Source organism: Artemia franciscana, chromosome 21 (assembly GCF_032884065.1).
Source record: "Artemia franciscana chromosome 21, ASM3288406v1, whole genome shotgun sequence".
NCBI classification, from domain to species: Eukaryota; Metazoa; Arthropoda; class Branchiopoda; order Anostraca; family Artemiidae; genus Artemia; species Artemia franciscana.
In genome coordinates this window covers 17,906,360-17,931,957 of record NC_088883.1, presented here as the reverse complement: position 1 = coordinate 17,931,957, position 25,598 = coordinate 17,906,360, and the positions used below count along the sequence as shown (strand labels likewise).

The following is a 25,598-nucleotide window of genomic DNA, read 5'->3' as shown; positions in this document are numbered from 1 at the left end:
CTTTTTCTGTAATCTCTAACTTCCATTTTCTGTTTAGAAATCAATATTAAAAGGCTTTTACAAAGTTCCTTAGCACGCTAGCTTATATGGCACACCGGTATTAATAAATCACTGCAAAACATAAGGCTAAATATAGACAAATATGTGGTGTGCCGCCACACTAATAGTACCAGCAGCACTTCAGTGCTCTACCAAAATCTCTCGACGTTGACGTGTCTTTCGTACGCGGCACGCCGCTTGTAAATCGGGGTCTAATTCTTAGATAGTTTCCACCTTTTAGGCTATTCAAATATAGTGCTTAAGTACTATTTCTCTATACTATCAGGTTTCAGAGATTTTCACGATTCTGATTGTGAAATTTACTTTTCTTTCTGCAATCTTACAATTCAGAAAGAAAATCTGGATTGTCAACGGAAAACCCCCAAAGTTCAGAAACTAATCAACATTTTCCTTCGACAATTAATATCAAATTTTAACATTGTCAATGCTGCATTTTCAAATCCGGTTGAATTAAAAATGCTTCCACTAGCTTCGCCCGTCTACCAAATTTTGTTGGAAAATGATTGCAGGTGCTTTAATGTCTCATCCATTAGAGACGGAAAAGTTATTCTTGTTATTGGTTCTAAAAACTCAGTTACTTGTGGAATATTAGAGGCTGAGGTGAGTGGCAAAGTTTGCAGTTTAGCATTACAAATAAAATTTGGGTATATGCCTACCAGTGCCATTAACTTAGGCCTATTTCTGTGCCGTAAGGAAACAGTCTATTGAAGATGGCTAGATACAGCTCAAGGTAACATTTCCTTCTTGAATTTGCTTGTTAAAAGATGACTGCAGCTTAGGCTACTAGCTTAGGCCCCTTTATAGGCTGTGCCTGTTAAAAATGTTCTTGAAATCACAGGGTAATTGCTCTCCCTGGGTAAGCATGGTAAGAAAGAAAAGTATTCTTAGGTAGCTTACTTTTTGCTTTTTCACAGTTTAGAGTCATGTTTATGCCACCCCCAGCCAACCTGATGGTTCAATATAGGCCTAGGCTATAGGCTGAAGACATATAGACAATCAAAAGGAAAACACAGACACAAACAAATTATTACTTTATAATATACAGCATATTCATATTAATCAGATAATCATGTTTTTCTATCTTTTCTATCTATTTTTTTTCTATCTAGGCTATCTATCATATTTTTTATGTATATTTAGGCTATATTTTTAACTTATGATTACTCTACTAAATATAGCCAGTAAAGGTGAAAAATAGTAGTTCTCCTGAAGAAGACATGTTAAGACAAAAATGAGATACTTTCAAATTGCTAATTTAATGCTCTTTTCATTGTGTGTTTTGAATTTTGACAATTCATCTCCACATTCTCTCCACATCTATGTAGCCCTAGACTATATATGAAAAATTATACCATTAAATTTCCTATTTTATGTTCCTTTTTAACACAATAGTTGTTTCAATGAGAACCCCCCCCCCCCATGGTGAACACACATATAGGCTAGCCATAATAACATGTTTGTTTGTTGTTCTCTCCATTTGATTGATCAGTTGTAACACTGGTAACCCTGTGAGGACTTGAAGATGTTCAGTTTAGCCTGAGTGATTGTGCTGGTTATTTGGTGAGAAAAAATATTAAATTAAATGAGTTAAAATATGAACAACAGTAGATTGAAACCTGGTAATCTAATTATTTAAATACACTATAGGCTATTTTATAAAAAAAAGTTTTATGGTTTTTATGTTAGTTTTTTATGTAGCCTAGGGGTAAATGAAACTGTTTGTATAGGTGAGGGTAGGGACATAAAGGACAATTGGAGTAAATGGGTCAAATTGGGCCCTGTATTACTTTAAGCCCAATCATTCCAATTGCCCTTTATCTGACCCTGCCCCAACCACCATTAACTGTTTCAGTCTTAATTATCCTTAGGCTATACAAAAAATTAACTTATAAACAATTAAATTTTTAGCATAGGCAACACAATGGCATTGCCTAAGTAAAAAGCAATGTGGGCACAACATAGGCCTAATATTAATATACTTTCTCAGACCAATTATTACCCCTAACACATCCAATCAAAATTTTGAGATAGCCTTTGCAGAGTTGAAAGGTCCAGAAATTATGTCTTCAAGGATGACACACCCTCAGGGCAAGGGTTGGAAGTTATGCCCCAAGGGCATACAAGGTTTCTATATAAAGGATGGTCATATGAACTTTGGAGGGGGCTCTTAGAATGGTAGTGAATAGTTATAGTGCCTTTTTAAGAGTTAAAGTGATCAGAAGGCAACTAGCCCCCTCTCCTCCCTTTTTTGGTTTTAGACTAGGGCACTTTGTATAGAAGGAGTTTTCATTGAAACTTCAGGGACTAATTCAATTGGAAATTGGAATGCTTAGTGTCCTTTATAATAGTCAAAAGAGGTTGGAGGGCAACCATCCCCTGCCACACACACATCCCACAACTCCCCAAATATTTCGAATAAAATTTTGACATAGCCATTTTGTTGAGCATAGTTCAAAGGTCCAGTAATTATGCATTTTCCATCCCTAACACCCTCTTTACCCCAAAAACATCTAATCCAAATTGTGACATAACCATTTTGTTAACAATAGTCCAAAGAGCATATAATTATATGTTCAAGGCGGATATAATCCTCCAGAGCTGAGGGGCAAGGATTGTAAGTTATGCTTAAAACATATTAGGTTTTTATTATACAGATGGTTGTATAAATTTTGGATCAGATGGGCCTTATTTGATTGGAAGTTGGGAATATCTAGTGCCCTTTTTAAGAGTTGAAAGTGTATGGGGGCAACCAGCCCCTCCCCTACAAGCCTATCACTCCCCAAAACACATCCAATCTAAGTTTGAAGAGAACAATTTTGCTCAGCATTGTTGAAGGATCCAGTAGTTATGTCTTTGATAATCCTTATATCACTCCAAGCTGTGATTTAAGGTAATATAAGGTAATTGAGGATGTCAACCTCCCCATGGTTGTCAGTTTAAGGGCTGTAAATTAGGCAATTCATTCATTGTTTACATATAGTTTATGCTGTTAAGAAAAGTATACATATTTGAACTTTATTATCCAAAAAGACCTTAAAATTACCTTAAATCACAGCTTGGAGTGAAATAAGGACTTTTGATCCTGTTGAATCATTACCTGAAACATTATCCTGTTGAAACATTAAATTACCTTAAGAAAAAGGGGCATTTAGGTGAGCCTTTCAGAGAATGTTCAGGAGAGTGCTAAACTAAATCAAAATACATTATGTGTATACAGATTGTCAAAAGGGCATAACTCATAAATGACTAGGTATATTAATTTGGAACTCTTAGGACATGATAAGGAAGATGATCAAAAGAGGAAAATGTGCATGCTACCACTACTACAACTATTACCATGCTACTCCATTTACATTATTGAAGGAAAATTTGATCTAAATGGAATATGCTATGTGTATGCACATTGTGCAAAGAGTATATCTCAAACATTGATTTGGTTCTTAAATTAGAACTTTCAGAGAATGCTAAAAGGGAAAAGTCCCCTGACCAAAAGGGAATATTTTCACACTACTACTAGTTTTTCTATCACTGCTACATTTATTTTCACTACTACTCCTTCAACTACTACCTCTATTGCAACTACTTGTAATGGCAATGCTTCAATATGCTTCATAGTCAATAAAGGATTAAAATTCACTATACACACACAGACAGCTGTAGCCAAAGCACTCCAAACCCTGGGCATTATAAAAAGAACAATCACTAGTTGGTCACCTATGGTGATGACTAAATTATATAAGGCATTGGTCAGGCCTAATTTGGAGTTTGGCATGTGTGTTGCTAGCCCCCTCAACAAAGGTGACCAGCAGAAGTTAGGAATAGTTCAGAGACAGGCTACAAAAGCTCAACTACAAAAACTCACTACGAAATCTCAACAGACGTAAAAGGGGTGATATAATTATGATACATAAGATCCTGAATTATAAATCTCCATTAAATAAGCTATTTCAACTTGACCAGTCTTCCAGAACTAGGGGGCATAGTTGGAAACTGTATCAGAAGAAAACTGCCACTAGACTATGTAATAACTTCTCCACTTACAGAATAGTGTGTTTGTGGAATTCTCTCACCAAAAAAGCAGTCACTACCCCCAGCACTGCTGCCTTTAAAAGAGCCGTTGATGGAGAATGGTAATCAAAGCTGTAGCGAACTGAGTGGGATGCCGGTGAGACGTCCATCCATCATCACCACTAACCAGCGATTCTACAGGATTTAATCCTTATTTTGCTGGACAATGTGATTTAAGGTAATATGGCTGCTGCAACTAGTACTGCTGCTATTACTATTACTGCTACTAGTAATGCAAATACTATTACTATGAGTACTATTACAGCTATACCTAAGGGTGTGAAGGTGAAATTCTTAAGGAATTTTCTTTTTTTTGGGGGGGGAGGAGGTGAACTTAGTCAAAAAATGCCATCTGTATACAGGTTGTCAGAAGGGTATAACACCAATATCTTAGGAACAGTTTGGTGTGAGAAGTTGAAGCTGACAGGGCTTGTTGAGGGGGGTGTTGAAATAACCAAAAGAAAATATTTGCATCCTTTTGATACTGCTTCTACTCCTAGTAATACTACTACCATTAAAGCTAAGGCTACTGGTATTAATTACACTGCTACTACTACTACTGCTACTTCTAAAACTAAGGGCATTAAATGAAAAAAAATTGGGAAATATTGAAACTGTTTGGAACTAAATTCAAACACACTTTGCTCACACAGGCTGTTAAGAGCACATGCCAGAAATGCCTTAGGAACAGTTCATGGTATTAAGTTTTAACTTTCAGCATATGTTGGAGGATATATTGAAGAAACCAAAGGTGCTATGCGCAAACTGCTACTAATGGTACTACAACTATTGCAAGCTTAGAGTATTACTATGCAAGCTATGAGTATTAGTGTGAAGCTTTCAAGGAATATTTAGGTGGATGTTAAACTAAATCAAAACAAACTATGATCAAGCTGAAACTTTTGGGGCTACTACTATTACTACTTCTGTTGTCACAGTTTAAATAAATCAAAAGAGTGCAAGTGTGTTCAAGTGGTCAAAGAGCATAGAAAATATGTTTTGGAAATGATATTATGCTTCATTTTTCAGCTCAACTTGAGGAGGCATACAATTAAATTAAATTATTTTAAAATTAAATTATACTAATAGTGTCAGGATTAAACATTGGTGAACAAGTTTCTCCAATGTACAAATACCAAGCCAAACTGCAGATTCTTATAAATAAACTGTATAACAGAAAAATCCCCACAAAAAAGACTATGTCAGACTTTTTCTGCAAAACAAGTGTTTCAAAGAAAAGAGCTCCATTAAACCGAAAATGAGCAGAAATAAAGTTAGCAATCTTCCAAGTGTTTTTCTAACATGAATATCCATCAATAAATAAATGACCCCCCACCCCCCCCCCCCCCCCCAAAAAAAAAAAGAAATTAGAATAACCAGCATAACCAGAAACCAGCAAAATTAACAGGAGTAGTGCTATCAACTCCCATACCTTCTCAAGACCAGAGTATAATTGGCAGTTTACTGAAAAAAAAATACATTTAAAATGTTTTCACTTTTGAACTATAATGAATAAAAATTCTTGAAACTTTAAGGAAAAAACATCAGTAGATGTATATTAAGCTGACAATTCACAATGATCTTTATTTTTTCAGCAAAAGTGTAAATTATTCTCTGGTGTCAAGAAGGTATGGAGTTTTCAGCACTACTCCTGTTAATTTTTGCTTATTTTGAGTTTGATTTGGATATTTATTGTAATTTCTCTCTGTTTTTGGTTTCATTTATTAATTGATGGTGTTTTTTTTGTTTCCCCAGGAGTAGTCATATCAAACAAATGGTTCTAGAGGATTGAGAGAGGGCTCAATTACACAAAAATTGAAATTCCTAGAGCCCTTTTTATATGAACAATAATATGCACTACCATTTTCAAATGTTATGACAGAATGCTTGTTCAGTACTCTCTCACAAGGACATGAAAACAGAAACACAAAACTCTTTGGCAACAATTTCTGCGACAAATATTATGCAAACCAAATTGGAAATGAAGCAATTGGATGGGATTACTCTTCTTTTATCACAAATAGAGAGATCACAAAACTATTATTATGCGTTAAGGCTAATGTGACTGCTAAGCAGCTTCTGTTATCTCCAGATCACTAATTTAATGTTGCCCCATTAAATGTGTTTAAAAGTGTAGTTTTATTTCACTTTTCTAGTTATTCTGGTTATTTATTGTTTTTCCAATTGCTCCATTTGGGTTTTTGTTTTGACACACCCCAAAAAAGTATTTTAAAATGAATTTCATATTTTTAGTTTATGTGGTGATAAAATAGATATCTGATCGTTTTATTTCTGTTCACCATTCAATGCTCTATCTAAATATGGTAGTCATTTGTTGTGTAAGCTCCTGTCCACTTGCCAAAGAATGTCCATTAGTTTGGAGAAATTATTGCAGATTTTGTTGCTCTGTATGCAACTATGGCCCTTCCATGCTTTATTTTTGCCATCTTTCTTAAAATAAGCAACATAGCAGCCTTGTTTTTAGGCTAAAAGAACAAAGATAATTTATATAAAAGCTAAAGCTATAGAGCATCAAAGTATATTTCAGCCGTTTGTTTTTACTTTGAAAACAGTTTTAAGTATTTACTGCAATATCAGCCAAAAGTATTTTCAGCTAGGAGTTTCCACCCCATGCTTTTGCTATGTAAGCTATTTTGAAAAATCACTTGATTCCTTACACATATCTAAGCTATGCTGGAGCTTGAAAACGAACCAAAATCCAATTTGGGCTCCCAGATTTTTGCACTGAAATCCCATTTTATGTGTGTCCCTAAGAATTACCCAAAGCCAGTTCCAAAAATTGTAGACAGGTATATAGATTAACATCAAGTCCTTTCTCCTCTTTGGCTCCTTCATAGGTAAAACTAGGTAATATAGGTAAAGTATGGGTACCTGAGCTGCCTGTCCCCAGGAATTTAAGGCCACTAGGCTGGCCAGTACCAATACAGCTCTTCCTACTCACTCCTGCTCTCTTCTGTACAATCAAAATCTATAAGTAACCCATCTCCTTTTCAATTGACTTCTTTATGCTTTAATCATCATTAAACAATTTGTCTCTTCTTTAAGATGTCAATAGATGCCTTAAATATCTTACAATCAATATGCCAAGACAGGTTAGAATTCAGGATAGCTACATAAGTATTTGGAATCTTAGCCAAGAAGCAGAAATGCTTTATAGAAATTGTCTCATCACTCAGAGCCTGGCAATCAAATAATACATGCTGAATTGTTTCATCTGTTGAGAAGCAGACACAGAAGAAAGGGATAGATGTAGCTTCCAATTAAATAATCAGCTATTTAGAAGTAGCGTACCTGATTTCAGCCGGTAATGTAGCACAAAATTTAGTCTAGTATGAAACAGGGATAAAATTAATTTACTATGATTAACATTGGATCTTTGCCTGATAATATCTCGTGAATTGAGATCAGATGAAGGACTAGGGACTAACATGGAAGCCTTTGCTGCTAGAGAATCAGCCGTATCATTATATTTGATGCCTTTATGGCTTGGAATATGTTGGAAATAAATATGATCGCCTTTAGTCTTAAGATTAAGAAGCTGTCTTCTAATATATATAAATCCTTGTCATTGGCAATTCTATTAATCTTTTGGAGCAATAGTAATCCTGATTTGGATTCAGAGAGACAGAGTATATTTTTAGATTCTATGTTATAATTTATAAGTGCATCCAGGGTCAGTTGAATGGCACTTAATTCAGTAGACAAAATAGAAGATACCAATGGGAGAAGAGAATAGATATTCAAGTTCAGGGATGGGATACATGCTCCTACTCCAGCTCTCTCACTCTGGACAGATCCATCTGTATATATTTTTCCATGATTAGTGTTTGCTTTTGAGATCTGTTGAGCCAAAATAGTCTGGATCTCATAATTAGGAATCAGGTTTTTATTAATTGAGATAAGTTCTACTTGACAACCTGATGGACTCATATCCCGTGGAGGGGACTCAGTAAAGGGGTATGCATAAGGAGAGTATTGATTTGAATTTTGGACCTCCAGTTGAAATTGATTCCATGATGAATAGGCATTGGGACAGGATGACTTCCCAGCAAAGACATGTGTATATAAAGCATGTTTGATTCCATGAGCCTGGATTTGCAACAAATATTTAATCCTTAGAACAGCTCTTTCACTTAGAGACACTAATCCTGACAATATTTTTAACTTTGACAGAGGAGTATGCCTATGCACACCCAAAGCTATTTGAATAGCAGCATTTTGTAAAGATTTAAAGGTTTTAAACAAGGATGGGGGACGAGCTGAAACAAATTGGATCCCGTATTCTAGATCTGAATAAATATATAATTTGTGGAAGTCAAATATAAGTTTAAGATGACATCCCCACTTACTTCCAGCAAGTCTCTATAAAATAGCCTACAAAGTCTCTGAATAATCAAAGATTTTAAAGAATTAGTGTGTTCATTCTACTGTATTTTAGAATCCACCTGTACACCAATTTACTTCAGTGAATTGCAATATGGGATCTCCCTGTAAATTTTTTTTTAGTGTAATAGGAGGATCTGTAGTACCATTAGTAAATATAATGGTTTTATTTCTACTGATTGAGATTGGGAAGCCAAAAGCTAATGGTAATCTCTGGACTAATCTTATATCCTGTGAAGTAAGATTTTGAAGAAGGCCAATATCCCTTCAAGACTTCCAAATAATCAAATAATCTGCACAAAAGCCAAATGATGCATGAGATGCTTGAAATTCAGACACATGCAAGTTGAAAAGAGGAGGACTCAATATTGCACCTTGAAGAAGACCTCTAATAACGGAACTTAACTCACCTCTGGACTGATTTACTTGAACATAAAAACATCTATTAGTTAGAAAGGACTTCATAAAAATTATGAAAGAGTAAGGAAAGTCAAGATTGATTAAAAGTTCCAGTAATATGTTGTGAACTATATTGCCATAGGCATCTGACCAGTCAAGCAGAACAGCCATTGTGACATTTCTTATTTTGAGAGAGTTACAAACATCAATTATTAGCAGGGTAATGTTGTCTAAAGAGCGATGTTCTTTTATTAAACCTGTTTGTTCACTAGGAAAGAGATTATTGACTTCAGCAAACCACTCAATTCTTGATAAGGCAAGTCTTTCCAGAACTTTACTAAAGGCAGGTAAAACTAATATAGGACGGTAAGACTTGGGATCACTAGATGAGTAAGAGGGTTTTAAAGTTGGAAATACCTGCGCAATCTTCCAAGCATCTGGGAAGTTTTGGCTTGACCAAATAAGATCATAAAGACTTACGAGGGCAGTATGAACCACCTTTAGGGACTCAAGAATCCGCTTCATACAAATACCATCATAACCTGGGGAAGGCTTGATATTAAAAGGGTTAAAGTACTACACTGAATTCATCTTGGGAAAAAGGTTTCATCATGGTGCCTTTATATGAACAGGTAAGAGGTAGAGTGTAAAAAGGAGGTCAGATGGAATGAAAATCTGAGCAGTCATTCTCATAGATATTAGAAAACATCTGCCTTCTTTTTGTCTAAGACAATTGGATAACTGTCCTGACTGATATCATATCTATGGTCATCATTAGACTGCTTCCCACTATTTTGATAGCTAATGAAACGGTGAACTTTTGAAATTGGTGTTCTAAAGCTAATACTTGAGCTAAAATTCAACTGTGTACCCTATTTAGCTTTCCTACAAACTAGTTTCACCTTAGCTCATGATTGCTTATAAGAGATTGCTGTTGACTGAGATGGGTGCTTTTGAAACATTTTACGAGCCTTTTTTTTGGCCTGAACTGCAAACCTGCACTTGTCATTCCACCAGTTCTCGGGTCTTTTGGAGTCATTGTACAAATGCAACTTAGTCATTGGTATTGCCAATTTAGCTGACTGCAACAGGATTGATTTCAAGTTAGACTTAAGGGCATTAATATCAGAATTGGAAGAAACAAAGGAAAAGTCTACTTCCTTTAGTATCTCACGAAAAAGGTACCAATTGCCTTTAGATTTGTTAAATGTGGGTATGTGGAGTTTGAGAGAATAGTATAAATTTTAAAAGGATGTAAGAATTGCAGAATGATCCGATTGCAGAGACGGGACCAATACCATCTGAACTAGATCATAGTATGAAGAAGAACCCAGAAGCAAATCTATAGTTGAGAAAGAGTTAGCTTAAATGTTATACCTTGTCTGGAAATTAAATGGAGTGAAAATCACAGTGTCTGGAAAATAAGACACAATGTCCTGCTTTGTTGCTACCAGCTGATTGTTCCCAGAGAGGGCTAGGAGAATTAGAATCACCTAGGATAAAGTTATTGTTACCTGATAGTTCAGATTCCAAGACACTTTGGATGTCCTTGCTCCCACATGGGTTTTACAGTGATTTTATGCCAAGATAATTGCCATTAGCTAGGGTAATTATTATACACACAGCATCAATTTCATCCCTGTAGATAATTAAAGGTTGAGGATAATTTGGATTGAATCATGAACAAAAATGGCAACACTATCTCCCTTTCTATTAGTTGATCTATCTTTCCTGTAGCACTTGTACCCAGGGGTTTGGAGACAAATAATCCTACTATTATTTGCACACTGTATGAGCTGAGCAAATTTATTTAAATTTAAAGAAATACTATTCCATTGTAGGATCTGCAGCTTAGCTAACATAGGAGAAGTTGAATAGGTGACATGCATGATACTTTGAGAGAATTAATGATAATTTTGTTCCTATCTCATTGAAAATAGAATTGGAAAAGTAGTATTCTGCAATTTCTTTCGTTATACTAGTTTTTTTGTCTTTAGACAAATTTGATTGGAAGATTTGATCCACTGATGCAACATATTTAATTAAATTTTTAATATGAGGTCCAACTCTATCTTGCATAGTGTTGACTTGAGTTGATATATTAGGAGAAGATGCCACTCTTTCAGACCAAGATTTGGGATTGTTCTAGGATTGTGGAGGGCTGGACTTGCTTTGACAATATTGGGTTGCTCCTTAACCAAATGGAGGAGAGATATCTCAATTGGAGGTAGGAGTGTCTGATTTTAGTTGTTTTTGGGACCTGTAGTCAGGGGTTGGGAGGCTGGGCTAAATTCACTTCCTTAGTCTCATTAGATCTTGGACCTGATGGCACTTTGGAAAGCTTGGCCAGCTCCATTGCAGCTAAAGGGAAAGGAGCATTTTCTTGATGGGCAATCCTTAAACTTTGGCCCATTGAACATATTTTGGACATAAATTATGATCTGTTTGATTGATGACTACCATCACAATTGGTACATTTAGGAACTGCAATACATCTACTTTCTGTAGACAAGGAGTGACTACCAAGACAATTGGGGCACCCTAATTCAGAGGAAGAACAGTTCTTAGACAATTGACCAAGCTTAAAAATTTCGAGCGATGGAGAGGCTTTTCTTAGTATATTTTATGAGCTTTTAGCTGACCAAAAAGGAAAACCGAGTCAAATTGGAAACTGGCAGGTAAGATAAAGAGGGCACTTTTACTGCTTATTAGTCCCATAGAATCTGGTTTGCCCATACAATGAACTTCAAGAACCTCTAGCATTTCCCCTTTGCTGTTCATAAGACCATCATTCAAGTCTTCAGTTGACAGTTCTAATGGTATATTGTACAAAACTATACTTTTTTATAATATTTCTGAGGTGGTTTCCACCAATCTGATGCAGAGGCGCCATTTTGGGGGGTCAGGGGTGGGCAAATGCCCACCCCTGATTTTCCATAGGCCCAAGCTTCCACCACAAAGGGCCCTTTTCCGGCCATAATTATCCATTATGTCCAACATAATCCATTCTGTTCAAATGATTTGAACTAACTGCACGCCTATTAGCCAAAGAGCGTAATTACCTGATGGCCCTTGGGGTAATTACGCTATTTGCTATTAATCATTGTAAACTTTGAAAGTAGGTTAGATTCATAATAAAAGTCTCAAGCTCTGTCAAATGCCCCATGCCCACCCCAAGATTTGGCAATGCCGCCTCTGATCTGATATTATGGAGATATTGTCAATTTTATGTAGGTTAAGAGATTTGCAGGCTTCATTTCTGTCTAGGAACAAAACTGTTAGTGATTCATCTCTGTCAACATTCACAGTGAAGCTGCATTTAAAAGATTTGAAAAGATTCATTCTAATGTTAGCAATGTTTGGTGGAAAAGGATTGGTCTTTTACTGTTGGAGTAAATAGGATAATGGGTTTGTCCTTTATCTCCATAGCTTGGACTGAGTTTAAGATTCCAGTCATTTCAGGAGGACTTATAGAAGGCTTTTCACGTTTCTGTTTTCTGCTCACTGTCTGAAAATCATCATTTGGCTGAGTATCAGTTTTGGAGATTGGGGTCTCTGAGACAGTAATCATGGTATCATTCTGGCTATCATCAACATATATTGGAGATACAAATATAGGAATATCAGCTTCTGAAAGCCAATTAGATGGTTGGCCTCCTTCCCGGAGGGGGTTAGAAGGACTATGAAACATTGAGTGAAGGAAAGGAAAATTCAGAAACCTCCTACCACCCGATAAACTTAGAGCAAAAGCAAAAGAATACTTCTTTAACAAAAAGAAATATTAAAAGCTTTAATTTCTTTCACTCGGAAAGTAAATAATACCAATAATATAAATTTTCATCAGTTAATTCCCTAAACGAAAAAAAAAATCTAACTTTTTCCTGAATTTTAAAAGTCAAGATTGGAAGCACTGGATATATAGCCAGTATTAAATGAAAATTGTTTCTTGGATTTGTAGTTTGCTATTCTTCTAGTTCTTATAATTATTAGAGTACTAATAATATTGATACTGGTTAATTAGTCCATGTTGTGTTTTGTTAGTTTGAATTTTTTTTCGTCGCTGTTTATCGTTTTTGTTTTTGTTTATTGATAATACTCCGTACTTTGTGTTTTTTATTACTTTTACGGGTAATAAAGTTCATTCATTCATTCATTTATTCTTCTGACTACAATTAATAATTGTTGAATAGCTTAAGTACTAATTGTATTACATAATCTTTATTAACAAACCAATATTTTTTAGATTGAAAATTTAAGCATACTATGTGGAAAACGGATACCTTACCCGTAGTTTTGTCATAAGATGTTGAACCCACTGAAATAAGAAAGAGATATGGGGAAAAAATAAAATAGTGGTACTCTAAAAAGGAGATTAAGTGCAAAAAGGAAAACAGAAAGCAAACAACTTTCGTTTGTCACAATTATAACCGAATATTGAGAGATGTGGCCAAAATTTTCCCATAACCTTTAACCTTCTTTGGTATTCTCCAATGCCTATATCTTTTGTTTTCGGTATCTTCAAAAAGATGGCTAGTACTTCTTAAATATTTCCGGAAACTTCGGAAATTTTCGAAGATTCACAAATTAAAATCAAAGCAGAATCCCTGGTAAATGCAATGAAAGACTAAAAGACTATAAATTTTTAGTATCACTGGTTTTCTGCTATGATTTACTGGTCCAAGTCAATTATATTAGCAAGGAACTTCAAAGTGAATCTGCAGACTTATCCATTGCACTTTCTTCATTTGAAATTTTTTTTAAATGCCTAAGGAGCTACAAAAATAATGGATTCAAACAACTTTTAGTTCAAGCAAAAGCATTTGCAGAAGATTTGGAAGCATCGATAGAATTTTGAAATAAAAAGCTTCAGAAAAGAAAAAAGCATATCGATAATGAAGGTAATGATGAACCTATTGAAGAATCCAATAAATACATACGATATATCTTTTTTTAACATTGTTTTAGATAAAACTTGTGAGTCACTTAAAGGTCATTTTTAACAATTAAAAAATCACAATGAATTATTTGGTTTTCTATGAAAATTTCAAAATATTGAAAAAGAAGAACTTCCAGAATAAACAGCTGAATTAGAAATTTCTCTAATACATTGTAAGTTAACAGACAATGATATACTGAAGTTGGAAGAAGCTGATATAGATGGAAAAATGTTAGTTTAAGAAATGGAAGCTTTAAAATCTATTTCCCCCTTCATAATTTTTTGAAAATACGGTTAAAATATTCAAATATTTCCATTCCAGTTTGTGTTGCTTCTGGAGAGGGACGATTTTACTGGCTAAAACTAATAAAAAATTTGCTTGAGACTAACAATGAATCAGGATGGATTAAATATCTTAGCAATTATGTCGATTGAAAAGGAAGACACAAGGAAATTAGATTTTCAAGCAATTTTCGAAGAATTTTTAGAACAAAACTTATAAATATGTCAATTCATGGAAATACATTCAGTTTCGTAAATTTACATTCAATAATTTTTTTTCCATAGAGTCTAAGTTCTATTTTGTAACCTATTCAGAAGGATAGTATTTCTGTAATCTAAAGTAGTCTCACATAGACAGATAACATCAGGTAGCCTGTCAGAAATGATCTGTATTAGATGGTAAATTGAGGAGCAGAGACCCTGGATATTTAGTAGAAGCACTCGAAAACAACTATCCTGTCTGGCAGGCTTCGATAAATTAGGAATATATTTACTAATTGCCAGGGAGTTCAATGTATTTGAATCACTATGGTACTTACATTGTCAAAGTAATTTTAACTATACTTGGAATATCTAACAGGTAATTTTTCAACTCAAAAAGTATTCCTTCATGGAAGAAAATATCCCTGGAAGCAGAAGAAACTGGGAACATGCCTTTTTCACCAGTGACAGAATAAAAGTGGTGTATAAAATAAAGAAGAAGACTACAATTTGATGGCAGTGAATGATATTGAATTTAGATGGGTGGTTAGCAACGGAAATAGGGTTTTCAAATATATATACACAATCTTATAATAAAAAATTACATAACAAAACTTTCAGAGAGAGAGAGAGAGAGAGAGACAGAGAGAGAGAGAGAGAGAGAGAGAGGAGAGAGAGAGAGAGAGGAGAGAGAGAGAGAGAGAGAGGAGGAGAGAGAGAGAGAGAGAGAGAGAGAGAGAAGAGAGGAGAGAGAGAGAGAGAGGAGAGAGAGAGAGAGGAGAGAGGAGAAGGAGAGAGAGAGAGAGAGAGAGAGAGAGAGAGAGAGAGAGAGAGAGAGAGAGAGAGAGGAGGAGAGAGAGAGGAGAGAGAGAGAGAGAGAGAGAGAGAGAGAGAGAGAGAGAGAGGAGAGAGAGAGAGAGAGAGAGAGAGAAATGAAAGAAGGAGAGAGAAAAGAACGTTTTTTAATGTTATTAGTGAAGAGTCAAAACTACAAATTACATGTTGGTGGACACAGGTCAGGTTCCTTTGGTAGAAGGAGGGGAGGTTTAAACAGAAAAGTAAAGTTTTAAGCCTTACTTTTTTAATTCTTTCATGATGGGGCGATCATGGTAGGCAAATCTTAGGTGATAAGCCTGCCATTCCCCCCCCCCTTCTCTTTCACTTTGGGCATGTTAATTGCTAATAATTTTTCTTTTCAGGAAGAACTAGAATCAAGTCTGCGTTTCAAGTTTAATATATTGAAATCCATGAATCATCCAGTTCCCGTCAATCTTATTGCTATTAGCTCTGCAACGAGCCTTACTGAACTTCCTCGTAAAATAGTATTTGCGACTGTTGGGACTGACAAAATAATTAGAATATTCCAAACTGGTCCTACGAATGAAGAAACTGGTGTTGTCTCTGTGAGTTTTGCCATGTTATATTTATTATTTTTAATATTTTTATAATAACTTGTATAACTATATTAGGTAAACTAAAAGTGCAACTAGAAATTGGGATTCTGTAGATAGTCAGTCCTGGAAATTCAGACGCATTGATTAGAAATGTTAATTGTAAGAAACCTACATATTATTCAGTTCGTTATGTTTTGGTTTTCTTAGACTGATATTTAGGTTCAATAATAAATAGACATAATCATTTTTAGGTACACAAACAAAAGGGATAGGAAAAGATAGCGTTCCATTGACCAGTAACCATCACAAGCTAATAAAGCCAAACTCATGTTCCAGGTTAAAGAATATATAAACTTATATAATTAGCATAGAGTAAGGCAAAGAGATGTAACAATGACCCACACGTTAAAAACACAGGAGAAAAACAGAATGTCTTATATCTAAGATACAAAGCTCGAAATATCATAACATTTACTGTGGAAAAACAATAAATGAAAGACCTAGAGGAACTGTATTTATTTAAGGAAAGATCCTAAACTTGTTAAGCTGCTCCTTGCGAACGGGGATTTAAGTCCTTCGATATCTCTGAGTAATAACATGAATCAACAAGGAATTTGGGCCAGCTGAGGAGGCTAAACAAAGAATTCATCCAGCTAAAATTCTTCGTGTAGCCTAGTAAATTTAACCCCTGAAATTGTAAATTTCAAGTAAATTTCTACTAATAGAAAATTGAACACCTGGAAAAGGTCGGACTAGGAAAATTTTACCCAAAAAGATGCAGCGTTTGGAAAATTCAACCAGTATAAAATTTAACAAGCCAAATACTCCTTGGGAAATCTAGCTGTTGCAAAATTTAATTGGCTAGATTCTACCTTTTACTGCTGCTACTAGAGCACCAAGCCGCCTGAGCTCCTCGTCCATCCTAATCTATTCAAAGCCTCCCTCCTTACACCCTCCCAAGAAGTTCCCATTTCCCTTGAATTTTCCTGTGCAATATCCTTCCACCCCACTGGTAGGAAACTTACTTTTTGTTTGGCCCCAGGTGGTTGCCGACAAGGACGATCTTGGGCAATCTACCACCCATCATCTGCAGAAAGTGTCCTAGCCATCTCAACCTTTCTCTCATTATAGTCCTTGAAAGCGGCCCAGGAAAATCCAACCAGTGTAAAACGGGGTTCTTGTCAAATGTTTTTTCAACTATTTGAATCTTTATATGATTTTTTTTGTAAAATACGATGGAAAAAACATTGATTTGACTTCTTTGCGCAGCACAGTTTTTGGATCTATGAAGTTTCATTATCACCTTTCTCGTGTAACGAATTCAATGACCATTTAATGCTATTTGATAATTTCTTGGAGGTATTCTCTGTTATTATATATTCTCAAATCTTTGAATCTTTGAAAATATTATATATTCTCAAAGATTCTTCCAAAGATTGCCCCCCAAAAATAATTGTTTATTTTTATGTCTTTTTCATCTCCTGCCTTTTAAAACCTGCATCTTTTGACACACCTAATGGACTAATGAAACATCATAGAGATGGGAAAGGGAGGTATATTTGATCCTGGGTCTCCAAAAAGGTCTTAGGTACTAAGATGAAACTTGCAGGGAATGTTGAATTAACAAAGAGACGCTATGTGCATACTACTTCTACCACTACTGCCATTAATACCATTACTACTGCTACTGCTGCTGCTACAGTTCCTACCACTAATTCGGCTACTAATGCTACTGTAACTACTTGTGATCGAGGCTATTTCCAACTGAGCTTGTGACTACTTTTAACTGAAACTCTGACTACTTGTGTCTGTGAATATGACTACTTGGGACGAAGACTCCTGCTTTTTTTATGCGACTATTTACGCCTGCCACTGTAACTACTCGTGGTTGTGATTTCATGCTCCTGCGATTGCGAATAGTGGCAAATGTAACTGCAACTACTTGTGACTGCGAATGGGACTACGACTTCTTGCAACAATCTTGTGATTGTGACTTCTTATGACTGCTACTACGACAACATGTGAATATTGCTACTAATACATGTAACTACTTGCGAATTTAAAAGCAACTACTTGGGACTGTGACTACTTGCGACTGCAGCTATCTGAGACTGCGACTACTTACGACTGTGACCGTGACTAGTTGTTACTGCAACTACTCTGACTACCAGTGACTGCGACTACTTGCGACTGCGAGTACTTCCAACCTTGATTGCAACCACTGGTGACTGTAACTGCTTGCAACTGTGACTGCGACGATTTGCGAGTAGTTCACTAACGTTTGATACTCGTTAGCGGACTAAATATTGAGAAAAAAAACCTTCAGTCATAATTTTTGTTGTTTCGCTAATCATACTAGGGCATTGATTTACTGAGGAGAAGGGGGTATAGTGAAAAATATTAAAATGGGAGAGGGTAGCATTTTTAACATCCAACTCCTTCCTCCTTTATTATTCACGATTCTGTTAGTACAACAGCTTTCAAATTACATTAAAAACAAGATGATGGTAATACATCTTGCGCTTTTCTGGATATTTTGTTTGAATCTTTACTTAGGATGTCACTTCTCTCTTCAATTCTCTTAGATAATAATGGGCAGTTCTTCCAGTTACTTTTCTGACATTTTTTTCCCATCTTTCAGGATTTGAAGGGTCACACTGATTGCATTAACTCAATTTCTTTTGACAAAATGTATGGCCAGTATTTGGCTTCTGTCTCAGATGATCACACGTGCAGATTATGGAGCACAGAAACAGGGTCCTGTTTGTCCATATATAACCTTACGTCGCCAGGTAGGTCGAGATTTTAATAGCTATACCTGTGTATAGAAAGGGGATAGAAGAAATTATCTAACCAAATGTCTTAAAAAGGAATGCTATTGGGCTTAATTTTGGGCTGCCATTTTGTAAATGGAGCAGGGAGAATCCGAAAATCTGGAAAAAAATGTCAAGTATTTAAACATTATATCCTGGGAAAATGCTCTGATCCCATCCCCTGCCTGAAACTGGACATAAGTTGCATGAAAATGATTGAAAAACAGAGGGTTAGGGGGGAGAGGAGGAGAATAGAACTGTTAAAATGTATTCAGTCTAAATAAAACCAAAAAATAATCCATGATAAATATAACCGATTTCTAAGTTAGCCAGTGTTGCTGAGGGTTTTTCCATTGGATGGACTTGAGTTTCTAGTTGTATTGATCTAGCCTAGCTTTGAAAGTCAGACTGATTCAGCCAATTAGCAGAGAAAAACTTAAGTGGCTCTCCCTTACATCGAAAATTTCTCACCTAACTTCTATGGATTCTTTGACTGTCTTTGTGATTTTTTTGTAACCATATTTTTCTTTTTTTTTTTCATTTGAAATGGTGTGGTTAGGGAGTTTCATTCCATTCCCTTAAAATTTGAAGGATTGTATAGCCTTGGGGAGTCTAAGGAGAGTAATGCATTTATGTATATGTCTGTGTTTGAGGGTGGAGTTAGTCTAATGAACTGAAAGATACTCTGGCTTTCGTTTCCTGTAAATTTTTCTGTAAGTATTTTGATTTCACTAAAAACAAAATCTCTTTAAAGCGTTTTCTTAACAGTTTGAACTCATCTGAAATGTATTCCGAAAATAACTTTATATATTCAGAACTGCTGCTTATTATTTTGTGAGAGCTACACCAATCCTAAAATTATGTTCAAAGTTGCGCTGCTGTGGACACTAAAAACTTTGACAATTAACTTTGAACAGGGGCTGGAGGAGTTTCAACTCTTATAGTTGAAAACATGCAGTAAAAAAAGAATCGTATGGGAGAAATACTGTATTCATTCTAAATAAAAAGGAAAAAGAAAAGTCAAATTAGTGATTTATCAGATTACCAAAGTCATGATCAAATTCAAATTTTGTGCCGTAAATGGGTCGGGGTTGGAAGATATCCCTCTACCTGGCCCGGACTGGTGGGTTTTAAGTCTTTACCCTGGGAAAATAGAAGGACCGGTCCTTGTTTTTCTGCACACATATCACATTCAGCAAGCTGTTAGAAAAGGGAGCATTTACCTCTGACACTGCAAAATACTTGTAAGTATAACCCTTGAAGAACTTTGTGATGAACAAATGTTCACAAACACAGGCTGTTGGGTGATTTGAACCCATTTTTGGCTGCTGCCCGGCTTGACAGAGTAGAAGAGCCAGCACACGCTGACTCATCAGCTTCCAATTTTAACTTATTCTCTCATTCTGATACGATAGTGGTGTTGGTCACGTAATGCCTTTGCATCTCTAGTGCAACGCTAAGGAGCTTGCGCGTGACGTTCCTTACAGATTTTGCAAATCTTCGAACTTATAGGATATCCAATAAAACTACTGATAGTGTCCGCAACCTCTTGGTGAGTTTGGTGACCCGGGAGTAGGTGGTCTCAGGGGGGGGGGTATCTGAAACATGGTAAGCACATGCCGAACCACTCGTTGAGATTTTCGTTTCCATTTGTTGCTACAGATTCCAAACTAGCTTCAAAAAGCTGGAGAATTGGTCTTTTCTTACTACCTTTTCTTTTGGATTGTCCATTTTGTAATCGCCGAGCATTTTCCTCCTTATGGTTTTCATTGGTGCAAAAAAAGTGACGTCAATTGGTCGTAGCTGTTATTAGAAATTTTGCAAAGTGACTGTTGTTTTCTCTGCAGACCTTGGCAGAAAAGTGGGAAGACAGGTCGTCACCCCAAAAAACTTTCACCCCTGTTCTTTTCTTCACCTGGGGGAGACCCAGCAACATAAACCAGTCTTCAAACACAGAGGATCATTGGTTTGCTCTGTTTGAGTAGAAAGAGTCTGGGGATCGGAGAAACACATTTTTGTTCCAAACTTCCCGATTCTCATACTTTCAACATACTCCATCCAAGGTATGTTATGAGGAGATTACTCGAGAGGGTAAAGGGAGTTCTTCCACAATGTTCTTATCTCGATACGACAGTGTTTTCTATTTTGCCTCAAAACATAATTCTGTTATACCCCCTTTAGGTAAATGTCCTGGTGACAAGAGTTAAGGCTCCTTTCCCTCATGTAGTGGAGGGGAGCTAAGAGCTTCCAAAATTCACGGTCAGGATTCTCCTTCTTACTTCCCACCATGTTTGGATGAGATCTGATAACCATGTTAGGGTAGATTTCGTAATCATTTGAATTTTAGGACCCCTTGTTCCAGAAAGCCAAGAATGGCCAAAGGCCTCAAAACACACAGCTAAGACTTTTCATTTGGATTTTGAGCAGGTCTGGCTGAGGTCTTGCAGTCACTGTGGTCTGTCAATTTAGCATAGGTCTCGGCCAATTTAGTATGGGTCCTGTGACAATAATTTAGGGACATGTCCCCTTTCCTTTCCATATAAAGGTTGCGTTTTGTTCATATTTCTAAAAGCCATATAACGCTAGCTTTCCAGTATCTTTGGTTGAGTTCTGAAAACCTGTACTAGTAGTTTTTATCTTGACAAGAATTCAGGGCTTCGTTCCCTGCAAAGGTTGGATCAAGTTTAAATCTCCAAAAGCCATAAATGAGACACCAGGTGATATTTACCTCTAAGTTTGTTTGATATCCGACAACCTGTTCTGGTAGACACCCTAAAGACAAGAAATTAAGGGATAGTCCTCTCCCAAACTCTACAAAAGTCTAATCAGGAAACACAATCACTACCAAACATACTTACCCCCCCCCCCCAAAAAAAAAAAAAAACTAATTTTACCCAGTATTTCAGTGTTTGGCAGCCTTGATTCTGCGGTGAGTTCTCTATAATTGTAGTAGTATTTCCATGTGATAAGATGTATAGTTATAGTGATTCCTTTTCTATAATTTTTCTTCGAAACTATTGTCTTTAAGGTGTTGCTGTCTGCTGGCATCCTGAGGAGCTGGTTAAATTTTTGGTTGCTCAAAAGAATGGAAAGATTCGTTTTTATTGTTGTACTAGTCATAAAGTGCTTCAAACAGTGGATGCATCTGATATAGCTCCTGTTTTATCCGTCGACTGGGACCTCAAGAAGAAATCGAGAATCGTGGTTGGTGCCTCATCGAATGCTTATGAATTTGATTTACAGCAGTCTAGGTATGCACTTTTGATGGTGAGGTGAAAATTGGGGACTTTTGTTAGAAAAATAATGAAAGGAAGTGTGCGCAAAGGTAGTATTCTTACTAGTTGAAAATGCGTAAATTCCTGCAAATATATATATATATATATATATATATATATATATATATATATATATATATATATATATATATATATATATATATATATATATATATATATATATATATATAACATGCCACTTAGCAAGAAGATCAGAAAATTTTGAACTGTATTGATCGAAAAATTAAACTCCAGACATGAACAACTATGTCAATGATGAAATAAAAAACAGGTATGAATATATAAAAAATGGCTTAGAATTTGCAATTTGGCTCATTGTTAGACGAGAACATAGACTAGTCGTATATAAAAGCGATTTTTCAATACCAAATACCTGAAAACGTTTAGTTTTATATTAATATTCAGCTATAAGAGAGAATTCATGAAAATTCATTCATTTCAGAATAGTAGCTTGAATTTTTAGGGTTTAGATGGAATTACAAATCCTATGTCCCTAAGCATTGGACTTGGAGTGGCTATCAAAATAGCTTTTGCATCAAGAATGTCATGTAAACCTTCAAATGAGGCGTGGTAAAAACGAAGTTTTCAAATCTATCTAAAAAGATAACGTTTTTGTGGAAAAAATTCTATTTTGTTTTGTTTTTTTGAAGAATTAGTGATGGAACTATTTCTATTTACGCTTACTGGGAAGATGGCGTTTAAACCCCAGAGTCCAAAAGTGCAGAAATTATAGTCTAAAATTGCATCAGAGGAATGAGGTGAATTGATAACGTTTCGGCCGCTCTAAATTGATAGCTGTCTGTTATTTTAAGTTAATTGTATTGTGCTTTTCAATTGGCCGATATTGTTGTTTTGCGCAACGAAATTACCGAAAATCTTACTCTGCTGTGGCGTGATCACTTTTATTACTTAAAAAGGGGGCTAGAATTTCTAATTTAGGTTTCACAGACTTTAATGAATGCTGTCTTAAAAAACTTTCTGGTACTTTGGTGTTTAGTACTTACAACCACCATAAAAAGCAGATTTCCTTTTAAAATATCTATATTGTTATAATAATTCCTGATTTTAGTATCTCGGCTACTATTGGCACGGGTTGCTCTTTACTAGTTTTATTCGACTGATTTATTGATTAGTCTAAATATATGGGGGCTGCCGTCTCCCCGCTGTTCCCCTGTTTTATTTGCTATATTTTGAATTTTCTCCCTAATATTTAAGAACAAATTCTCTGTGACAAGAGCAGTGGGATACAAAGTTTTTATTAAGATTTTTTTCTTACGATAACTATTTTAGTTACCGTACTACCAGAGCTATTGCACGATACTAGAGGAGTTATTAGACTACCGTAGCTACCGGACTATCGTATTTACTGGAATACGTAATTATCGAACTACAGCAGCTACCGTAGTTACTGAAGTCACAGTAATCTCCTAGCCAGAGTTGTTACTGGGCAATTGGACTGGAAAGGATAGTTACCGTACTACTTTAATTAACTACGTATTCTGCTAGGTTACCGTTAACTAGTTTAGGTTACAGTTAATAAAGGTAGCGTTAATATTTACCGTTAATATTGGATAAGCAGATTACAACCTATTGGACTAGGAGTGGTTGCCCGACTAATAACTTGATAATTGGTGTATATATTTTTCCATTTAGCCTTATTAAATATTTTACATACAGTAAAAAAATGTTTCTTTCTATTTCTTGACATTTGATGGATTTGCCTTATAATGTTTAAGTAGTTTGAGAGTCAAATGGGAAGAAAAACTTCCCTGGACTTAGATGATGTTGATGGTATAAGCATTCTAGATGAAAGTGTCAGCAAAATGAATAAACTTTTATAGGTTTTAGAATAGAATATATTTATTCACTACAATAGCCGGAGCTAGCATTAGCATGTCATGACAAAAATAATTTATACCTTCAAAAACACTCACAGGAAAATTTAAACAAACATTATATTAATCAAACACATATTAATCAAACATTAAATATTAGTCGCGTCAATATTATTAAAATGACGGGTAAAGTATGGGACAAATGATTTGCGATATCTCTCAGCACTATAGGCTGAGCAAGTCAGTAACTGTGGACAATTCTTTTTTATTTATCGGAGTCTAGTAAATTCGGAATTTGTCGGAGTTTTGCGAATTCGGGGGGCTAGAATTGGTTCGAAAATTAATGTTCAGAAGACCAAGTCGCTATAGTTAGGAATAAGTGAAGATGAAAAGGTGGCGTATGGTAACAAAAAGATTGATCAAGTGGACTACCTCACTTGCATTGGTAGTATTATTAGTAAAGACGGTGGGTGCTGTGAAGATGTTAAAAGTAGAATAACTCAGGGTATTCCTGGCCTTAAAAGTAAAGCTCAGGGTATTTTTTCGTAGTTAAAAAAAGTTTGGAGGAATAGAAAGATAAGTCTAGGATCCAAGATTAGAATATTGGAAGCTACAGTAATAACACTGGTCAGACACGGTTCTGAAGCATGTGCGCTCTGAAAAACGGAGGCAGATTTGTTAGATATTTTCCATGGACATTGATTACGGATTATTTTGGGTACCCCAATGACTGACCGTATTTTAAATAGTAGGCTGTATGAAAAGTGTGGTTCAATTCCGCTTTCTAGTGCTATAATCACAGGAAATTTGAGATAGCTAGGACTCGTTCTACGGATGACTGATGACAGATTTCCAAAAATTCCCCTTTTAGCCAACCGTCTAGAGCAAAACGGAAAGGAGTTCGTCTTCAGTTGGGGTTGGAGGAAGTCGTGAGGAAAGATTTAAGGGAAATAGGAACTTTCTGGGATGGTGTAAAGAGGGAGGCTTTGAATTGATTTAGATGGAGGAGGAGCGTACGTAGCTATGTTGGCCTCAAGTGGCTTGGTGCTGCGGCGAGTTGTTAGTGGTACTGGTAGTAGTTAACAAAGGTAGCTTTAATATTAAACGTTAACATTGGAGAACCACATTCCAGACTATTGGACTAGCTGTAATTACTGGACCAATTACTAGGCAATTGATGTATATATTTTTTAATTTAGTCTTATTTAATATTTTAAATATATTAAAAAATTACTTTTTGTATTTCTCCGTAGTTGATATATTTGCGTTATAATTTTTAAGCAATTTGGTCAACTTGCGATTAATTTTATTTTTTGCCGTAATAATCGTGTTTGCCCATTATTATTTGCTATATATACGTCAGCTCCTTACTCTAAAAGTAAAATGATTGTTTCGCATTTATATAATACCTGCTTCCTGAGAGAAGGTTTTCTAGTTCCATCCTGCTTCACAAGAAAGATGAGTACTCTCAAAGGCAATGAAATGAAAAATGGCTATACAGTCTTTTTCTTTTTTTTTAGGTAGCATATTACAGTGGTTAGCGGACTGATCTATGGTGGGCAGTAGGGGGCCTATGGTTTCAATGCCAGTTGCCGCAAGGTCAAGGGACAGGCTTGCTACCTGTTCCTTCAACTGAGGGGTCGACAGTTCATAATGTAATGCTATCTCTTATATGAACTCTGATATAGATTCATTTAATTTCTGCATAAGTTTAATAGACCATTATGTAGCAAAATCCAGATGTTCCACGTGGAGATTCTTTAGTGAAGATTTTTGTAATTGAGTGCCCTCTGGTAGGGGCACCTCGGAAAGATTATTTTGCTCTATTTATTATAGTAAAGAACGGCGTGGCCTCTGTGTATCTTATTTCTTTTTTTTCTTCCGACCACTCATATAGGAAGGATTGTCGC

General features: G+C 35.7%; 1 protein-coding gene across 1 annotated transcript in view; it reads left to right on the top strand.

Annotated features, from left to right (window-relative positions):
* The first annotated feature begins 482 nt into the window (after positions 1–482).
* The window catches only part of LOC136040647 (nucleoporin Nup37-like), a 34,181-nt gene continuing 9,065 nt past the window's right edge, over positions 483–25,598 (top strand). Inside the window, exons 1-4 of the mRNA XM_065724934.1 lie at positions 483–660; positions 15,550–15,753; positions 18,386–18,536; positions 21,586–21,808. Coding sequence (XP_065581006.1) covers positions 517–660; positions 15,550–15,753; positions 18,386–18,536; positions 21,586–21,808 — 722 coding nt within the window. The 5' untranslated portion in view covers positions 483–516. The remainder of the gene's footprint in view (positions 661–15,549; positions 15,754–18,385; positions 18,537–21,585; positions 21,809–25,598) is intronic.